The following is a 20,843-nucleotide window of genomic DNA, read 5'->3' as shown; positions in this document are numbered from 1 at the left end:
TCGAAGGGGAAACAATAAAATAAAACAAATGGCAAATCATTATATCAATACAGCATTCTGGTTTTTTCTGGGTTCTCTCTCTCTCTCTCTCCCCTCCCCCCCCCCCCCCCCCCCCCCTCTCTCTCTCTCTCTTTGGTCTTAGTGTATCATACTGACCTTTCCAGGTAACATTTCAAGTTATGATCAAGTCTGCCACAAAAACTCTACATGGTCATCTGTATCAGTTTCAGTGTGCACTGGTGGCATGGAAGTGTGATTAATTCCACACTCGCCACAACTTCCTTCCCCTCCACAAGACCTTAATGTGGTGGACTGAATGCTAGTCATTCAGATGCCTGAACAGCACGTGTAACCCAATGTGTTTAGTCAGGGCCTTGAGGGGAAAAAATAAACAACAAAATAAAATAAATGAAATATAAATAGAATAATATATAATAAAATGTTACTACAGTTGAAAGAAAATAATAATAATAATAATAATAATAATAATAATAAAGAAATATATGAACTGGACAAATGAATGATAATTCTGCACAGAGAAATCTGCTGTGTCAAAAAAAACACAAAAAAACAAAAAAAAAAACAATATAATGCAACATTAAGTAAATCTATAACTTTTATATCTGTCTAGATATAATCATAATATTCTCATCTGCCTTTATTGCGTACAGCACAGAACACCTGGGCTGATCACCTCATTCAAACTGAAGGCTGTGTTCACGTGCAGCACCCAGGCCGACGCTCACGCTCAGCTCTTTCAAGTCTGGCTTTAAAACCCACCTCCGTTCCCAAAATAGCCTCCCTTCCCTGGCTCTCCCTTGTCTTCAGTTTCTCCAATTTTTGAGTTACGCATGCGTGTGAATGACTGGTGCGAAAGTGCTTTGATTTGTCTCTGCACAAGATTCAGCGCTATATAAATACCATTATTATTATTATAAGGGGTGACAAATGCCCTGGCCCATGTGTTTTGTTATTTTCAGCCTTTGTTAACATTTCCGAAACGTCGAAAATTTGTATGCTTTTTCTTGTATAGGCGATTTATTCCATAATTACTATTGATTACAATGACATAGTTATGGAATGCCGGGTACTGGCCTTGATTATTGTCTCGTTTTGAGTTGATTATGTAATGGACTATATATACATATAAGTATAATGACTTGCATGTTATTGTTAATGTACACTGTATTCAGATTTTGTTTTTTTCTTTTCCAGCTATTCTGAATAGTCACAATGAATTTATATACAAAATAAAACAGTGGTCGACCCAAGAAAGTCCGGGGGGGAAAAAACAACAAAAAAAACAACCCCATCCCCCAGCCCTCTAAAAAAAACAACATTTCGAACACGTCAGTTTTGGTGTGGTTTTATTTGTGTAGTGCTGTCATCACTATTATATTTTTGATAAACATATGCACAAATCTAACATGATTTCCAAGAACTCTAAGCATGGTTGTGTTCAGAATGATCACTTAAAAAAAAAAAAAAAAAAAAAAAAAAATATATATATATATATATATAGACATCTATTATTTGTATATCCTTTTGTGCATGATGTATTGAAAGTGGTTTATGTTTTGTTTGTTTTGATATACTTTGACACACACACACGATCATTTCTTCAGAGCAGGAACAAATGTGTATAGTATTCATAGCATTTACAATCAATGTTATGTTATGCATGATTTATGGGAGACAGGCGATAGATTCAATTCAGTCACTCTTTTTCACAATCCCACATGTGTGGCTTTGATGATATCTGGTTTATTGTCATTCATAATGCAACTATACAGAAGAGACTGAGATGAACTGACAGGACAAAATATCTTGTAGAATACAACACAATACAGCTCAATCTGGTACTCTCTATATAAAAAAACAAAACAATACTAAGTGTGTGTGTGTGTGTGTGTGTGTGTGTGTGTGTGTGCTTGTCATTATGCATTTCTGATGTAATGAATCATTTACATGGAAAATTAGGTTGTTTTTTTATCAATAATGGATGGAACAGCTGACATCAGTTATTCAAACACAAAACAATGACAAAAATGTCCACAAATAACACAACATAATACAAATGACATATAGACACGACAAACTAAAACACACAAAAACTGGGAATAACATTAAATGCTGCTCAAAGATGATCAATGTTTTTCACCAAACACATGTTTTTTCAATCATTCTTTAAACCCACATCAATAAAGTATGTCTGAGATTAAAACCCTTTTATGTTGTTAATCACCCCCCCCAAAAAAAAAATGAACAGAAAAGAAAAAAAGAACAAAAAATAGTAGCGAAAAGAAAAAAAATAAAGATAAAAGCAAGGCAATTAGGTAGGCACACAGACAACCAGTGATCATAATCAATAAAACAAGACACGATACAGTTTAATTCATTTCAGGTTTAATCAATGACAATAACATTGTATTTACTCTTTTTTTTTTTCAATGATGTACAAGTTCCAATTTCTTTCTTTAAACAAACAAAAGGACATGTATGTAGCAGTAATAAAGCACTGGAATGTCTGACAGCAAAAAAAGAGAAAGGAAGAAGCAAAAAAAAAAAAAAAAAAAAAGAAGAAAAAAACAAACGACAGAAAAGAAAAGGAACAATTTTGTTGTTTTTTAAAATGAAAAGAAAGAATCTGGGAATGTTGAGACATGTGAAAGATGTAGTCATACGCGCCGCAAAACCACTGCTGATTGTTTTTTTTTTATTGTTTATTTTATTCTTTTCCTGCTGCTCTTAGACAAAGAAAGAAGAAAGACAACAAAACAAAAAAAACAAAAAAAACAAAAACAAAACCATGACAGACAAAGGAATAAATAATACCCAGAAGATGGTGATGGTGGCACGCGTAGCCACGCAAGGCTTACTGAATGACTGACTCGGGAGGTCGACGACAGTCTCTCACACACGTACAAACGTCCCCGGGAGGAACAAAGCACGGATGGACAGAAAGACACACACATGCACACCACCTCCGCTTGCCGACTACCAAACAGCGACAGAAAGTCTTTGATAAAAAGATGGCGCCAGTCAGCTTCAGTCCACCTGTGGGTTGTGCTGGAAGAGGTACTCCGCCTGATGACATAAAGAAAAGAAAAAAAACCAAATAAGTAAATGCATTGAATTATAATAAAAAATTAAAAATACAAAGAAGATTAATGATTGAAATAAAACAAGAATAAAAATGGGCCATGATCAGTGAACTTGTGCACACACACACACACACACGTTAGCATACCCACACAAGTGTGCAAATGCTCACACACACACACACACACACACACAGACACACACACACACACACAGACACACACACACATCACACACACACACACACTTGCGACACACTTGAAGACAATTTACACTGCTGAACTTGTTGCATTTCTTATGGCTTTGATCTGTCTTCTTGATCTCCTCTTTTCCATTCTCCAAGTGCTGATGTGTGTGGATTCAAAGTCAGCACTGTATGCACTGAGCTCCACTGAACTGAAGACAAAAATCTAACCTTAAAACAGAAATTAATGTGATCGTACATCACCTACTTTCAGGAGGTACAAACATAACATTTTGTTGGGTGCCTTCACGCCTAAGAATTGTACCAAATTAATGGGCAGACAAAGCTGCCAAAAAAGGTGCAGATAAGGTAATTATAGGAAGTATACGTTCGGATTCTATGCTTTCTATATCAGATAGTTATATTCTATTCGAAAAAGAATCATGGGATAAGAACAAAGGTTTAGAAAAGCAGTTTGTTTACAGTTCAAGAAAGTGCGCAAAAAGTGAATGCGAAGTTCATAATATTTTTCAGTTATACCCTCACTAAAGGATATCCCAATCAAGATTGATCATCTCACGAGTTTACAGATTAAAACTAGATGCTTTTAAACTGAATATAGCAAAAACGTGACATACTGCTGTGGAGGACTACTCTCAAATGCACATGTGCTCTTTTGAATGTGAGGCCTTAACGCCCTTTTTGCAGAGATTTTTGGAAAAAATCTTTTGAAACTAAAAAGATGTTGTTGGTAATTTTGTACTGCTGTTAAATTTTTCTGAAAGTTTGCTTCACAGTCCAGATGGACATTTGATTTAATTAAAGTTTATAGTTAACTTTGCTCTTGGTTCTCGCCTCTTTGCATATGTTTTGTTTTTTATTTTATTTTTGTTTTCCTGTCTAAAATCACATTCTGTGGATAGACGTTAAACTGAAGAACACACACACACACACACACACACACTCCATGCACATGCCACTACAACAACAACAACATCAACAACAACATCATCGAAGACATCATCAGGAAAAAGTACTCCACACAACTAAACGACGACAAATAAATGACGAAGACGATGACAAGGAAGACGACTCACGATGTAGTCGATAGGGTCATCAGGGCGGGCCTTGCAGCAGTCGATGAGGGACTGGGTGAGGGTGGGCATCACGTGGTGCATCAGGTAGTTCCTCAGCGGCACAGACTGCGCCTCCAGCAGCTCGTACTCCTCCTTCCGCACCTCCGTCAGCCGCTGAGACTGTGTGTGGGTGGGTGGGGCCGGTGGGTGGGGGAGGGGGCACGGGGGCAGGGGCACACACAATGAAAGCTGTTGCTTTAAGTTGTCAGTTACATGCTGAGACAGGCAAAGAGACATATGAGACTGAAGCAGTCAATGTATGATGGATGATACATTTTCAACAAACCACTCTCAGATACAAAAAAAAAAAAGGAAGAAAAAAAATCACTGAATACATTAAGAAATTAAAAGAATATGTACACTTTTTCAATGTTTCACTCTTTGTGAAATGCTCTCTGTTTTAAAACATTTACAAAGTCTTCCAGTCAGAAGACTGTAAACATCCAGCTGTTCCTTTAATGTGACAGTTACGCAATAATAGATGGAAGAGTTCTTCTTACTTTGAGTTATCATCTTCCTTCATTTTGATTCATTTCAGTTTAAGTAGATTTTTTTGTCTGCAAATTTTACTTATCTTGCCTTGTTTTACTTTATCTCATTTTGTTTTATTTCATTTAGTGGAGTGATGGCCAAGAGGTAACGTGTCCGCATAGGAAGCAAGAGAATCTGAGCGCACTGGTTCGAATCACCTCATAGTCGCCAATGTTTTCTCCCCCTCCACTAGACCATGAGTGGTGGTCTGGATGCTAGTCATTTGGATGTGCAGCATGCACTTAGCGCACGCAGAAGAACCCATGGCAATAAAGGGGTTGTCCCTGGCAAAATTCTGTAGAAAAATCCACTTCAATAGGAAAAACAAATAAAACTGCACGCGGGAAAAAATACAAAAAAATGAATGGCCCTCTCAGCGTAGCGATACGCTCTCCAAGGGGACAGCAGCCCGAATTTCACACAGAGAAATCTGTTGTGACGAAAAAGAGAAATACAAATACAATACAAATAATACAATATATTTCATTTCATTTCATTTTATTTTATTTCAGTTTATTTTGGTCTATTCTATTTCATTTAATTTCATTTCATTTTAATTTATTTTACAATAAAGAATGGATGTTTTTTTTTTCTATATCAACAATGAACCAAGAATTCAATGCGCAAACATGTTCCCTCTCTTCCCCCTTCCCTGCCCCCCTCCCCCAACTCCTCCCCCCCCCCTCACCCCCACACACATATGTGCAACACATACCCACACAAACACCAAACACACACACACACACACACACACACACACACACACACACACACACACACACACAAACATGCCGGTCATGAAACCAATTCAAGACTCAAACTCCTCCTGTAAAACATGATTACGACAAAAGACAACGCCCGTTACCCATTCCTCCTGTCGACGTTTTCTCTCCGTCGCCTCCTCCGCCTCCTGCCGTTCTTTCTCCGCTTTCTCCTCCGCCTCCTTCTTCTGCCGAGCCTCCTCCTCCTGCTTCCGCATCTCCTCCAGTTCCTCCGGGGTCGGACCTGCGTGAACAGTGATCTCCCTTTACAAAGACGGCATCAGGCACATTCTTTTTTTTTTTTTATTCATTAGTGTCATTGTACTTCTCCAACACCAGCCATTCAGTTCACTTTGGATGGATGACGAATAAGAGAGGGAGAGAAGGGGTGGGACGGTGGGGGGGGGGGGGGGGGGGAAAGGTTCTTTTGAAAAAGAGTGTGTCATGAATGATTCATGTAATTTGTAACTTTTTCTTTCGTGTAAAGCACCCTGAGCTCTTAGAGAGAAAGGGGACTATATAAATGTACATTATTATTTTCTTTCTTTTTCTTTTTTTTTTCTTTTATTTCTTTTTGAGGGGGTGTGGGGGGGTTGGGGGGTTGGCTACCCCATCAGCTGCACCATTTCTTTTGGCATTATTACTCCCGTACCGCTCATTCTGAGTCTCATCATGCACAAACCACAACCTGGGCTCGTCTGCCTCAGTCTCAGCACCACCAGAAAGTTCAAAGGGAACTCTCTCAGGAGCAAACACACCAGAGGAGACCCTGCACTGCTAGTTGAGTCACTTTTTTTTTTGGTGGGTGGTGTTCAGTAGTGCCTTTCTGAATGAACTGTATGCAGGACACCACCTACTCAGCCCTGATTTCTGACGACGATAATCGCTCGGTCTGCGCAGAGTTAGTGACAGTCCCCTGTCAACACCAAAGACCTAGACAGGAACTCACCTAAAGCACGAAAGTGAAGGGGGAGGGGGGATGAAATTGAGGTCACCATGAAACATGGGGCATGACAAGCCACAGCATCTGGGACACTCAGTTGGGCACTTTCATGCCTGCACCAAAGAACGACAACACAGATGACAGCAAGCAAAGAAGAAAAATACAAAACAAAACAAACAAACAAAAAAAGACATGAAGAGCAAAAGCTAATCAATCATTAAACTCAGATGCACCTTTCTTGTTTGTTTCTCTCTTCGCTGCTTTCTTTTTACTTGTGATGGAAGACACACGCAGATGACTACAGATACCTGCAGATGCATTTCTTTAAGATCTGCTGGTACGCACTTGTTCTTGCATGATTTCACAGCACAAAAACGAGAACGGACAACATTTTTGTTCTTTTTCTTTTTCAAACATACCTATTTCTGTAAACACTCACCAAGATTTATCTAATTCTCATGTCTGCAATCACCATAATTTCTGCTGCTCTCAGCTCTGTGCTCTCAATGATCTCTGCTGCTGTCCTTCCTGTCCGAAGGCGCTGACGCCTCCTTCAGCTACTGATACCGATACCGACACCTTCCTTACCGTAATTTCAACTCCTCTTGGTATCTCTTTTACTCATGATAATAATTTTCACTCCTTTCATATTCTCTCTCAGCAAGGTATCTGCCACTCTCACATCTTTACTCACCATAATTTCCTCCAATCTCATATTTTTCTTCACACACCATAATTCCTGTAGCTCTCAAATACACAAAGAAATGTCTGCTGCTTTGACATTTCTACTAACCATAATTCATTCCACTTTGACAAAATACTCAACCAAATTTCTGCTGCAGCTCTCAAATACACAAAGAAATTTCTACTGCTTTGACATTTTTACTAACCATAATTCATTCCACTTTGACATGTTACTCAACCAAATTTCTGCTGCAGCTCTCAAATACACAGAGAAATTTCTACTGCTTTGACATTTCTACTAACCATAATTCATTCCACTTTGACATGTTACTCAACCAAATTTCTGCTGCAGCTCTCGAATACACAGAGAAATTTCTACTGCTTTGACATTTCTACTAACCATAATTCATTCCACTCTGACATGTTACTCAACCAAATTTCTGCTGCTTTCACAGTATTTTTTTTTTTTTTACGCTCTCATTTGTTTACTCACCTGTAATTTTTGGTGCTCTCACATTTTCACTCACAGTGATTTCTTTTGTTTTTTTAATGCTCTTTTACTCACCGGTAATTTGTGGTGCTCTCAGATCTTTACTCACCGTAATTTCTGGCCTTGCCCATGATTTTCTTGATCCTCTCCACAGTGTTCTTCATCATGGTAGAGTCATCCTTGGTCACATCTGAAATCAAGAGGAAAAGTATGAAGCTTTTTGGTGTGTGTGTGTGTGTGTGTGTGTGTGTGTGTGTTGTTTGTTTTTTTATGCGCCACACACATGGCAGTGACTGTGAACTGCCATACCCAGTCACACAGGAAGCCCTGCTGTCTGAATAGAAAACTGTACAGAGTTGGGACAATACGGAGGAGGTGGGTATAAATAATAACTGTGTCTGATTTCGAGCTGTGGAGGTTGTGTACTTACACACACACACACACACACACACATGCACGCACGCACACACACACACACACACACACACACTGTACAGAGACCCACACAGAATTTTATAACACCCCTTGATCCAGCCTTTGTTCCCAAGAAAGAAACGGACTGAAGATTGGCTTTACCAAATTGGGCGACGCGCCACAAGCTGTTTGTTGGGGAAGTGCTGACACAGAATGACAGTGCTTTGGTGTGTTGTTTGGGTTTTTTTTTAACATGGAAACAAATATAGCTTGACGCAGAACGACAGGTTTTTGGGGAGTTAAAAAAAAAGGGGGTGGGGGTGGGGGGGGGGGGGGGAAACAAATATAGCTTGACATAGAATGACAGGTTTTGGGGGGGTTTAAAAACAAAAGGGGGAAGCAAATATAGCTTTCACAGCCACAAGCTGGAGTATCTTAGGGGCATACACAGCAGGATGTCAGGTTCTATATTAAAAAAAAAATTTCTAAGTTGTGGTGAAAGCAGTATCATGTGAGTGTGTGTGTGTGTGTGTGTGTGTGTGTGTGTGTGTGTGTGTGTGCATGTGTATGTGTGTGTGTGTGTGTGCATGTGCATGCGTGTGTGTGTTAGTGAGAGAGAGAGAGTGCATGCTTTCCTTAAACATACAGACACACACACACACACACACACACACACACACACACACAGACCCCTCTACCCCACCAAACACACACCCCAACATGCACATACCACCCACACGCACATACCCCTTACTCTCACACACACACATGCCCTAACACACACACACACACACACACCCTAACACACACACACACACACACACACCCTAACACACACACACACACACACACACACCCTAACACACACACAAACACACACCTACAGCTACCCCAATACCCTCCCACCCCACACTCACACAACAACACAACACACGCATTCCCACACACACACACACACACACACAAAAAAAACCATACCGATTCTCTCAGGGTGGAACTCCAGCTCATCAAAGTAGTTCAGCACGGTCTCGTCCTCGGCGTTGTTCTGCTTGTACTCCTGCAGGCGCCGCGTCAGCTCCTTCTCCGTGTTGTGCGTCCCGGCCACCACCGCCTCCGGCAGGTTCATCACCCGGTTCTTCAGGAACTCGTCCGTCGCCTCAAAGGCCACGACAAACTCCGGCATGATGGTGGTGTCGAAGCTGGCCTTGCCTTCTTCCTCCACTTCCTCGTCTTCCACTGTTGGGTCCCGGGAACAGAGAGGAGGATTGTAACTGATGAGACAGCTGTCAAATGATACGTGACGCCACAAAACACACATACAGTCAAATGATCAAATGCCAAAGGTTTCCCCTGGCCATCAGGGGCAGTGAATTCATTATCATCCCCTATGTACCCCCTGAAAACAGTCATACACGTAAAAGCCCACTAGCGTACATGCGAGTGAACGTGGGTACGAGTGAACGTGGGAGTTACAGCCCACGAACGAAGCAGAAGAAGAAGAATCCCCTGCTGTCTAGGGCTCAGCATAGCAAAGCAGGGCGTCAAAAAAGGAGGGTGGGGTGGGTAAATCCTATCCTTTTTGGTTACGCTGCTGGTCAGGCATCTGCTTGGCAGATGTGGTGTAGCGTATATGGTTTTGTCCGAACGCAGTGACGCCTCCTTGAGCTACTGAAACTGAAACTGATCTCCTTTTTTGGTTACGCTGCTGGTCAGGCATCTGCTTGGCAGATGTGGTGTAGCGTATATGGTTTTGTCCGAACGCAGTGACGCCTCCTTGAGCTACTGAAACTGAAACTGATCTCCTTTTTTGGTTACGCTGCTGGTCAGGCATCTGCTTGGCAGATGTGGTGTAGCGTATATGGTTTTGTCCGAACGCAGTGACGCCTCTTTGAGCTACTGAAACTGAAACTGATCTCCTTTTACCGTTTTAATCTTCCGCAACTGAAGTCTGGTACCTGTTCACACCTGGACGGAGCGAGGAAAGTAAGGAGAAAAGTGCCTCTCTCATGGCTATTTTGCTTGATTATTTCTAAATGGTTCTGGTTATTTTTTTCGATTGTGCATGAAAATGTTAGGATGTCGATTTTGAATGTATGTGCTCTGGAATCTGTGTTTAAAACGTTTTGATTCATTAATAATAGCTTTACGGAATGGCTTAATGAATAATCATGAGGCATAGGAATTTCATGGACAGTGTCCCTAAGGGTGTCAGGGGAACAAGGGCAACAACGTCCAGAGTCCAGGCCCTCCCTGACTCTTGAAAAAGAAACATGTAGTGTGAATGTGTTCGTGGCTTACAGGCCAGAGTTGCTACATCCCTTTTCTTTTCTCTCTCTGTGTGTGTGTGTGTGTGTGTGTGTGTGTGTGTGTGTGTGTGTGTGTGTGTGTGTGTGTGTGTGTGTGTGTGTGTGTGTGTGTGTGTGTGTGTGTGTGTGTGTGTGTGTGTTTCTTTCTTTTTTCTTTCTTTTTTTTTTTTTTTTTTTTTTTTGAGTCAGTCCGTTTTACTTTTGTCTTACCTTTTAGTCTTTGAGAGGTTTATTGCAAGGGAGGAAAACTAATGTGAACAAACAACATCTCTGGATCTGATTCGGGGGGTTTCTTTTCTGAGGAAAACCTGATCTATCTTTTCCCCCCGAACCTGACTCTGCTGCTTGTGTGGTTGGTAAGTGATAAGAAACTCGAGGGGAAAGCTGGAGTCAATACAAGGCCTCAGAGAGAAGAAGCCCCCCCCCCTCCCCCCCTCAGTCAAGTGTTTCGACCCTTAATTAACTCTTTACAATTACTGTCAATTCTTTACGGAAGGAACAAGGGGTTGGTTTACATAAAGGAACAAATAAATGAACAAAACAAAACAAATCAATGAACAAAGAAACAGATGAACCGCAGCAGCAGCAGCAAAGACGACAACACCGACACCGACACCAACCACCACCACCACCACCACCACACCCCACACAGACAACTCACAGGCGAACAGCTCTTTGGCCTGGTCCATGGTCTTGGGGTAGCCGTCCAGCAGGAAGCCCTGGTTCTGGCAAGGGGTGGACTTGAGGCGGTCGCGCAGGAAGCGGATGACGAACTGGTCCTCGATGCGGCCCCCGTTTTGCTCCTTGCTCTCGGTGATCTGCTCCAGGATCTCCTGGGCCTCCTGGGCCTGGCCGTCGTCATCCTCGTCCTGGTCCTCCGTGTCCGCCCTTCGCGCCTTGGTTTGCTGGTGGATGGGGTGGATGGGGAGGAGGGGGAGTGGGGTGGGGGAGGAGGATATTGTACTGCATTGTGTTGTTGTGTTGTATTGTATTGTATTGCATTGTATTCCACTGCATTGTTGCATTGTATTGCATTGCATTGTACCCTCGCGCCCTTTCTCCAAAGTTGGACTGGAAAAACCGAACTGAACCTCCAGTCTTCAGGATGAGATGATAAACCGAGGCCCTGTGGCCCATTGTGCAGCACGCACTTGGCCGCACTAAAAAAGAACCCATGGCAACAACAAGTTTGTCCCCTGGCAAAACTGAGTAGAAGACATCCACTGTGATAGGTACACACACAAATAAAAAAAAAAAAAAAGGGTGAGTGAGGGGTATGAGGAGGTTGTGGGTTAATGATGATAATTATGTTGTTTGATTTCTTTTTTTTGAGTCATGATGGGCTCACGTCACGTAAGCAGAATGAGAAGGTTGTGGCCATCAACGATATGATGATACTTTCATTTCTTTTGTGTCATTGTGATCAACTGTGATGTAGGTAATTTGGTCTGCACATGAGTGTTTGTGTGTGAGTGTGTGTGTGCTTGTGTGTGTGTGTGTGTGAACGTTCTGTGTTGGCACTGGCGATTGATCAGTTTGTTGTCAAATGGGTGGTAGAAAGACAATAGATTAATGAGGGAAGGCACTGTGTGTGTATGTGTGCATATCTGCGTGCATGTGCATGTGTATGCATAAGCAGTGTGTGTGTGTATGCATGCATTTACATGTGCATGTGTATGGCCGTGTGTGTGTGTACCTGTGTGTCTATGTGTGTGTGCGCGCATACGTGTGTGTGTGCACATGTATGTGCATGTGCACACGCACAAGCATGTGTGTGTGTGAGTGTTTGTATGTGTGCATACATACATGTCTGTATATGCCTGCATATGCCTGTGCACATGTGCGTGTGCGTGTGTATGTGTGTGTGTGTGTGTGTGTGTGTGTGTGTGTGTGTGTGTGTGTGAGTCCTCCACTCACCAGGCCCTCCATGGCCTCGTCGATGACGTCCTTGATCTTGATGTGGTGCAGCTTGTAGAACTCGCACAGCTGCTGGCACACCGTCGACTTCCCTGACGCCGGAGGGCCCAGCACCACTGCTCGGAGCGGCTGCCACACACACAGACACACAGGTCACGTTCATGCTGTTTGGGTCGTGTTGGTATAGAATAATGACGATGATAATGACGCTACACTGGTCACATGCTGTTTGGGTCGTGTTGGTATAGAGTAATGACGATGATAATGATGCAACACTGGTCACATGCTGTTTGGGTCGTGCTGGTATAGAATAATGACGATGATAATGACGCTACACTGGTCACATGCTGTTTGGGTCGTGTTGGTATAGAATAATGACGATGATAATGACGCTACACTGGTCACATGCTGTTTGGGTCGTGTTGGTATAGAGTAATGACGATGATAATGACGCTACACTGGTCACATGCTGTTTGGGTCGTGTTGGTATAGAGTAATGACGATGATAATGATGCTACACTGGTCACATGCTGTTTGGGTCGTGTTGGTATAGAGTAATGACGATGATAATGATGCTACACTGGTCACATTCTGTTTGTGTTGTGTAGGCATAATAATAATAATAATAACAACAATAATAACAATAATGATAATGATAAGAAGAAGAAAAAGATGATCATGAAGAAAAAGGAGAATACTACTACTACTACTACTACTACTAATTATCATCATAATCATAATCATCATAATCATAATAATCATCATAAGTTGATGATGATGATTATTATTTACATACACAAAAAAAAAGAAGAAGAAAGTTTGCTTACTCATCCTTTTGGCCCATATCCTACACACACACACACACACACACACACACACACACACACACACGCACACTACACATACTGCCGACTCACTCCTAACAGACCCAAAGCAGTAAAGGCACGTTAATTAAAACCCAAAACCCGACACAACGATTCCAAGCAACAAACAAAACAGACACCAAGAACCAACCCAACAATGTCACATATGGTAACTGCAGAGAGCGCTGTGTGTGTGTGTGTGTGTGTGTGTGTGTGTGTGTGTGTGTGTGTGTGTGCGCCTGTTACCTGCAGATTGCGAGAGTCCTTGTACTCCTTGATGACCTGCTGGATGTTCTCCACGATGCCTGCCTCCGACACCCAGGGGACCCTCATGTTCTCCTTGACAAACACTGCGTCCATCTTCAGGTTCACCAGCAGCTGGTCAAAGTCCGCTTGCTGCAACACACACACACACACACACACACACACATACATAAGAGTTTCAGCTTCAGTTTGTGACTTTCAGACCAATCTATATAAACTACACCACACCACATCTGCTGGGCAGACTGCACATGGCGATATTATTATCAGGACAATAAAAAAAAAAAAATTAAAAAACGAAAGAAACGTCTCCCACAGGATCCACAGAGAAATTCAGTTTGATGGTTACTGCATTTGACACGTTTTATATTCATAGAAAACACGTTTTGTGTCTCTGGTGAACAGGGAAGGGAAAAAAGGTACAAATCGGTCTGCGTTGAAACTGACTGCCCAGTCACCTTTTCACTGACACAGTCAGAAAACAGGATACACTCATTGAACAAGCGGAGAGAACATTTCCACATGTCCCCCAGCCAGGCGGTTTAACACATTCAACCCTGGGGAGCTTTTTCAATTCAGTTCGGTTCAATTCAATTCAAAATACTTTTACTGTATGCTTCAACCAAAAACAGAAAACTCTTCTTTCGGCTCACTCTGAATGCTCGCCTGCAAATATCAAAAGAGAAAAATGAATGAGTAACTGACACACCCTTCCCTATCACCATGCACACATCAGTTATCATGTAAAAAAAAAGTTAAGATAACATTACATTTTAGGATAGAGTGAAACAACTGTGTGTGTGTGTGTGTGTGTGTGTGTGTGTGTGTGTGTGTGTGTGTGTGTGTGTGCATACACATGTGTGCATGTGTGCCTGCATGTGTGCGAGTGTGTGTGTGCGTGCATGTGCATGCACATGTGTGTACATTTCAATCATCATAGAAAAGGAAAACGTTCAGTAAAATAATATTTTCTTTTTTTTTCTTTTCTTTTTTTTTAATGATAATGATTACAGCCTGAGCCGGCTTCAGTGTCATACTGGGGGGCGCGGGGAGGGGGGGGGGGGAAGCATTGGAAATATTATTCTGAAATCAACCCTTTTTTTCCCCTCCCAACTGACATGAGTGTGTACAAGGCTGGAACTACAGTAGAAGTTGAAATCCCTTTGCTTGTACAGTTTATGCATAATGCCGCTGCATGGAAACATCTTTCACTGAAACAAAGTTTGAAGCCAGAGCACTGCTCAGGCCCAGGGCTGAATGAGTTAACTGTCGCCGACAATCGCACAGGCAGGTACTGCGAGACTGATCTAAAAACAGATGGATAGCTCACTGGCCAAGAAAGCTGAAGCCAACTGGACGCCATACTGAGACTCATATCCGGCTGTCAGCCCGTCAGCTGAGAAGTCATCCGATAACTGGTGGTAGTTTCTGAACTGTAACCGTGTATCTTTGATGAAATTGTGTTATGTTTGCCCCCACGACATGCCAATTGTTGTATCTTAATTGATATCTGCCAAAGATTTATTTACCGAGGTTGTTATTACAGGAAAATAGTACAGTGACAAGTAGCATAAACCTGCTGTGGAGGCACACACATGAATATCAGCTTAACTAACACCACGAGCAAGTGAAAGCTTGCCGTGAAGCTGTCATCGTAGCCAGCTGAGTGCCCAGCTACATATATGAAGTTACTGCTTTGCGCTGTACTGACACGAGTAGCAAAATGGCTGACTGAACACTTCGCTGGCTTCAGCTTGCAAAGGGGCTCAAAGAATGCATGCGCTATCCACCTATTTTTAGATCAATGCTGTTGCAAACACTACAGTGTGTTTGTGTTCAGTAGCAAGGCGGAAAGAGTTTGCTGTTGTTACTGTGGAACAAACTGACCCTGTATCATTTATAATTAAAATCTGAATTGTATGATCTGTGTCTTGCAAACATTTTGTTTGTTTGTTTGTTTTTTGTTCAATCATTGCTGTTTTCTTTTTGTACATTTCTGGTGTAGATAATCAAGATAGTTTTTTTTTCAACTTTGTCTGCAGTTCAAAATAAATCAACTCAAAGAAAAATATGCTTTTGAAAACAAAAGGCAAGGAAAATTTGTTTTAAATCATTATAAAAACAAAAACAAAATAAAAGAATGCTTGTTTCCTATCATTGGTTTTCATTTTTTGTTTTTTTGGTGTGTTTTTTTTTCTTTTTTTTTCTTTAATAAACAGAAAGAAATAAACCAACCAGTAATAAATTCAACAAAACTGCTAGCGAAATTTCATGCTGGAAATCATTCTCATCAAACTTCACCCAAACACATAACATAAACCAGATCAAACAATGGGTGATCCAAAGTGTGGCTGGCAAAAAGCGTCAAGAGAAAGAATGAAAGAATGAATGAATGAACAAATGAAAAAATGAACGAACAAATGAATGAATGAACACAAGAAAAAATCAAAAATCAAAGTTAGTAAGAAAGGAACGAAAATGGAAGGAACAATTATACCTAACCTCAAAGCCTTCCGGGAGGGGTGGTATTAATTCTTCCTATAGACAGCAAGAAAGAAAGATGGAGAGAAAGAAAGAAATAGAAATAAAGAAAGAGAAACAAAACAGAGAGAAAGAATGTTAGCCCTTTCACTTCCAGAACTATTTGTGACTTTTGCTAAAATAATCACCAACCTCTAAAACAAAAATTCACAAAAATTAAAATCATGCTCAAAAGTATGCACAAAATATCATGTTTTCTTGAAGGAATGTGAATGCAAAATATAATCATCATAAGTTCAATGTTGACAAGAAGAGACAACTCCAAGCCAGGGAAAGATTTTTACTCTCTGATTTTTACAAGAGAAAAATAAACTGACAAAACATTTTGAAACAAAAGAAAATTCTAGTTTCTTTATTTTGCAGGTGGAAATGGTGCTAGAATATTTGCAAATCTATCGGACACATCAACCAAGTGCAATTATGTTGTCTCCTCCACTATCATTTTGTTTCAAACATAAACACTATTCATAAACACTCACATGCACCCACATACACACCCTCCCACCCATACACCCACAAACACCATCACACAACAGTACACCACAAAAACTCACTAGAAACAATATTTTGGCTTGAAGCTTTCATCTGGAGGGTTTCATAATTTAGAAATTTAAAAAAAAAACCCAAATGAAGATTTCAAGCTAAAATATTAAGAGGTTTTTACATCCACTTCCAACTTGACCCCGCCCCCTTCCTGTTGATGTACCTTGATGGCTGTAATCATCACCAGGATAACCAGAATCACTTCAGCTGATCAACAACAACATAACTTTCATTTTCTTTCTATCACGTTTTCACAGTTGCTATTGTTGACATTGTGCGGAAAATCAAACAAAATTCTAGCCACCTCTTCTGTCTTGTGCGTCCTCTGGCAACCATGCTGACACGCTTAACAGCTTTTCGCTTTATAAAACGCATCAAAATCGAGCCAAAACATGCCAAGAAATTGCTTTGAATACTAATCAAGGCAGTCGCCATTTGCAAAGGAGGTAAGCATATGCAAATGAGTAGCTGGACACCTGATTATGCAGTTACCCCTAAACTGCAGGTGTATCAGCGGCTTGGAAGTGAAATGCTTAAGTGACCAACAGTGGCAAGGAAAATTTGTCTTATATCATTATATAAAACAAAAAAAGAGTATTTTTTCTTTCTTTTTTAATTTTTTAATTAATTTTTTTATGCTAAAAAGAAAGAAACGAAACATAACAACCAGCAGTAAGTTCAACAAAACTGTAAGCGGAATTTCATGCTGAAATTACTTCTTTTCAAACATCACTCAAACACATAACATAAACCAGATCAAACAATGGGTGATCCAAAGTGTGGCTAGCAAAAAGCGTCAAGACAAAGAAAGAAAAAAAAAGAAAGAATGAATGAATAAATGAATGAATGAATGAACAAGTGAACGAATGAAAATAAGAAAAACAAAAAAATTAAAGTAAGAGCGAAAGAACGAAAATGGAAAGAACATTGATATCTAACCTTAAAGCCTTCGGGTGGTTTGTCATCCTAAAGAAAGCAATAAAGAAAGGCAGAGAGAAAGAAAGAAAAAAAAAGAAAAAAAGAAAGTGAAAAAGAATGTTAACCCTTTCGCTTCCAGAACTATTTGTGACTTTTTCAAAATAATCACCAACCTAAAAAAAAAAAAAAAAAAAAGAAAAAAAAGAAAGAAATTATGCTCAAAAGTATGTAAAAGTATCTGTTCTCTTGAAGGAAAATGAATGAAGAATATAATCATCATAAGTTCAATGTTGACAGGATGAGATAACTCTCAATCAGGGGAAGATAACTCAGATTTTTAGAAGGGAAAAAAGGGTAAATAAAATAGTTTGAAATAAAAAAAAAAAAGAATGAAATTAAAGTTTGTTCATTTCATGTGTGGAAATGGTGCTAGAATATCAGCAAATCTATCAGACACAACAACCAAGTGCAATATTATGTTGCTTCCTGCACTATCATTTTGCTTCAAGCATAAACACTATACATATAAACACTCACATGCACCCACATACACACCCTCCCACCCATACACCCACAAACACCATCACACAACAGTACACCACAAAAACTCACTATAAACAATATTTTGGCTTGAAGCTTTCATGTGGAGGGTTTCATAATAATATAAAATGAAAATCCCCAAATGAAGATTTCAAGCTAAAATATTGAGGGTTTTTTTACACCCACTTCCAACGTGACCCCGCCCCCTTCCTGTTGATGTACCTTGTAGCCTGTAATCATCACCAGGATAACCAGAATCACTTCAGCTGATCAACAACAACACTACTTTCGTTTTCCTTCTGTCACATTTTCAAAGTTGCAGTTCTGACATTGTGCGGAAAGTCTAGCCACCTCTTCTGTTTTGTACGTTCTGGTAAACAAGCTGACAAGCTCAACAGCATTTCACTTTATAAACTGAAAAAAAAAACCCAAAAAACAAAAAAAAACACAACATTAAAACAGAACCAAAACTTGCCAAGAAATTGCTTTCAACACTCATCAAGGTAGTCGCCATTTGCAAGGGAGGTAAGCGTATGCAAAATGCATAGCTGAACACCTGATCATGCAGTAACCCCTGCACTGCAGATATATCTGCAGTCGGAAATGAAAGGCTAAAGTCAGCAACAATGGCAAGGAAAATCTGTCTCATATTATCATATAGAACAACAACAACAACAAATGCGTGGTATTTTGTTGTTGCTTTTTTTTTTTTTTTTTTTTTTTTTTTTTTGCTGTTGTTTTTTGGTTAAAAAAAGAAAAGAAACCAAACAACCAGTAATAAATTCAACAAAACTGTAAACAAAATTTCATGCTGGTTTTACTTCTTATCAAACATCACTCAAACACACAACATGAACCAGATCAAACAAAGGGTGATCCAAAGTGTGGCTGGCAAAAAGTGTCAAGAGAAAGAAGGAAAGAAAGAAGGAAAGAAAGAATCGATGAATGAATGAATGATTGAACAAACAAATGAATGAATGAACAAAAGAAAAAGTAAAAAAAATTAACGCTAAAGAGAAAGAACGAAAATGGAAGGAACACTGATATCTAACCTCAAAGCTGTCGGATGCATTGTCATCCTAAAGAAAGAAGGAAAGAGAGATATAGAGAAAGAAATTTTAGAAAATAAAGAAGCAAAACAAAAAAAAAAGAGCGAAAGAAAGTGCAGAAATAAGGGTTTAAAGTGTCTATAGCTGAAGTTTGGAGCGATAGAAAGAAAGAAAAAAAAAAGACAGGAAAAAGAATTAAAGAAAGCAAACAAAAAAGAGAGCAAAAAGCAAAAGGTTCAAATGTGGACAATCTAACACAGGAGGTATCTATAAAACAAAAATTTGAAAAAAGCAAAAAAGCATGCGGACTGATAAAAAAAAAAAAGAAAAAAAAGAAAAGAAAAAAGAAAAAGAAAGAACACAAAAAAAAAAAATAAAACAAACGAAATAAACAGCAAATAAACAAAATTTTCTCTTTTTTTTTCTTTTTTTTAAAAACTTTTTTTAACTCATTCACCCCTGCACCTGATTGCATTTTCAGTACCACAGACTGTCATTGCCCGCCCAAACAGCATGCAGGCAATGAAACACGTTCACTTAAACCAGTTGGTCAACTTGCATGTGTGTATTAAACTGGTGGGGAAGGGAAGTAACTGGAACAGAACTTTCTTCCTCTCAGGTTTACGCGACATTTTTTGCTGATTTATTTGAATGATCAGTGTGTTTGTTTTTGTTTTTTTTATCCAGTTTTTTTTTTCTGCATCACTATGCGTCAAAAGCTTACTGCACAGCAAGTGTTGATGAAATTATGCTGGACTCTGACAGCAAATTTGACCCAGATAATGACAAACCGACATAAAATTTACTTCATAACCGTTGGGAAAGTGACTGCGATGAAATTTCTTTTAGGCAGCAAAGTTTCAGATAATTTGAATGAATAATTTGTCTGTAAGTGAGATTAAAAGACTTAACTTCGTAAAAACAAGAGCCAAATTTTTTCACTATTTCAGTTTTTAACTCAAAGGTACAAATAAAGTATTGCATCCCTTTCTTGAAACTTCCATAGTCTGGGGGCCGGGGGGGGGGGGGGGGGGCGGGGGTAGGGGGGTGGGGGGGGGTGGGGGGGGGTTTGGTGGGTTTTTTTATGTTCCATCATCCGCTCCACTACATAGGCATTGCTATACTACCATGCTGCTCATTCCGAGTCCCCCATACTCAGCCACACACAGGTGTCGTCTGCCGCAGTCACAGCCACAGTTAAGGCCAAAACCGGCTGCATTTCAGTTGCTATGTGAAGATAAGATATAGTGGTTGTTACAAGACTGTGACTGACGTGAAGCGACCCTCCCAGTTGATGCAGCCGGGTCAAACTTCTTCTTCTTCTGCGTTCACTCGTATGCACACGAGTGGGCTTTTACATGTATGACCGTTTTTACCCTGCCATGTAGGCAGCCATACTCCGTTTTCGAGGGTGTGCATGCTGGGTATGTTCTTGTTTCCATAACCCACCGAATGCTGACATGGATTACAGGATCTGTAACGTGCGTATTTGATCTTCTGCTTGCATATACACACGAAGGGGGTTCAGGCACTAGCAGGTCTGCACATATGTTGACCTGGGAGATCGTAAAAATCTCCACCCTTTACCCACCAGGCGCCGTCACCGTGATTCGAACCCGGGACCCTCAGATTGACAGTCCAACGTTTTAACCACTCA

At 40.3% G+C, this 20,843-nt stretch overlaps 1 protein-coding gene across 1 annotated transcript in view; it reads right to left on the bottom strand.

Annotated features, from left to right (window-relative positions):
* Nucleotides 1-2,389: 2,389 nt before the first annotated feature.
* The window catches only part of LOC143296202 (adenylate kinase 7-like), a 29,366-nt gene continuing 10,912 nt past the window's right edge, over nt 2,390-20,843 (bottom strand). The window contains exons 10-17 of the mRNA XM_076608017.1: nt 13,578-13,727; nt 12,469-12,597; nt 11,213-11,456; nt 9,224-9,481; nt 7,941-8,021; nt 5,819-5,958; nt 4,384-4,542; nt 2,390-3,087 (exon numbers count right to left, since the gene is read on the bottom strand). Of these exons, the coding sequence (XP_076464132.1) occupies nt 3,049-3,087; nt 4,384-4,542; nt 5,819-5,958; nt 7,941-8,021; nt 9,224-9,481; nt 11,213-11,456; nt 12,469-12,597; nt 13,578-13,727 (1,200 nt within the window). The 3' untranslated portion in view covers nt 2,390-3,048. The remainder of the gene's footprint in view (nt 3,088-4,383; nt 4,543-5,818; nt 5,959-7,940; nt 8,022-9,223; nt 9,482-11,212; nt 11,457-12,468; nt 12,598-13,577; nt 13,728-20,843) is intronic.

The sequence above is a fragment of the Babylonia areolata genome, chromosome 21 (genome assembly GCF_041734735.1).
Source record: "Babylonia areolata isolate BAREFJ2019XMU chromosome 21, ASM4173473v1, whole genome shotgun sequence".
Taxonomy (NCBI): Eukaryota; Metazoa; Mollusca; class Gastropoda; order Neogastropoda; family Buccinidae; genus Babylonia; species Babylonia areolata.
Note: the sequence above shows the minus strand (reverse complement) of the source record. Positions and strands in the feature narration are given on the sequence as shown.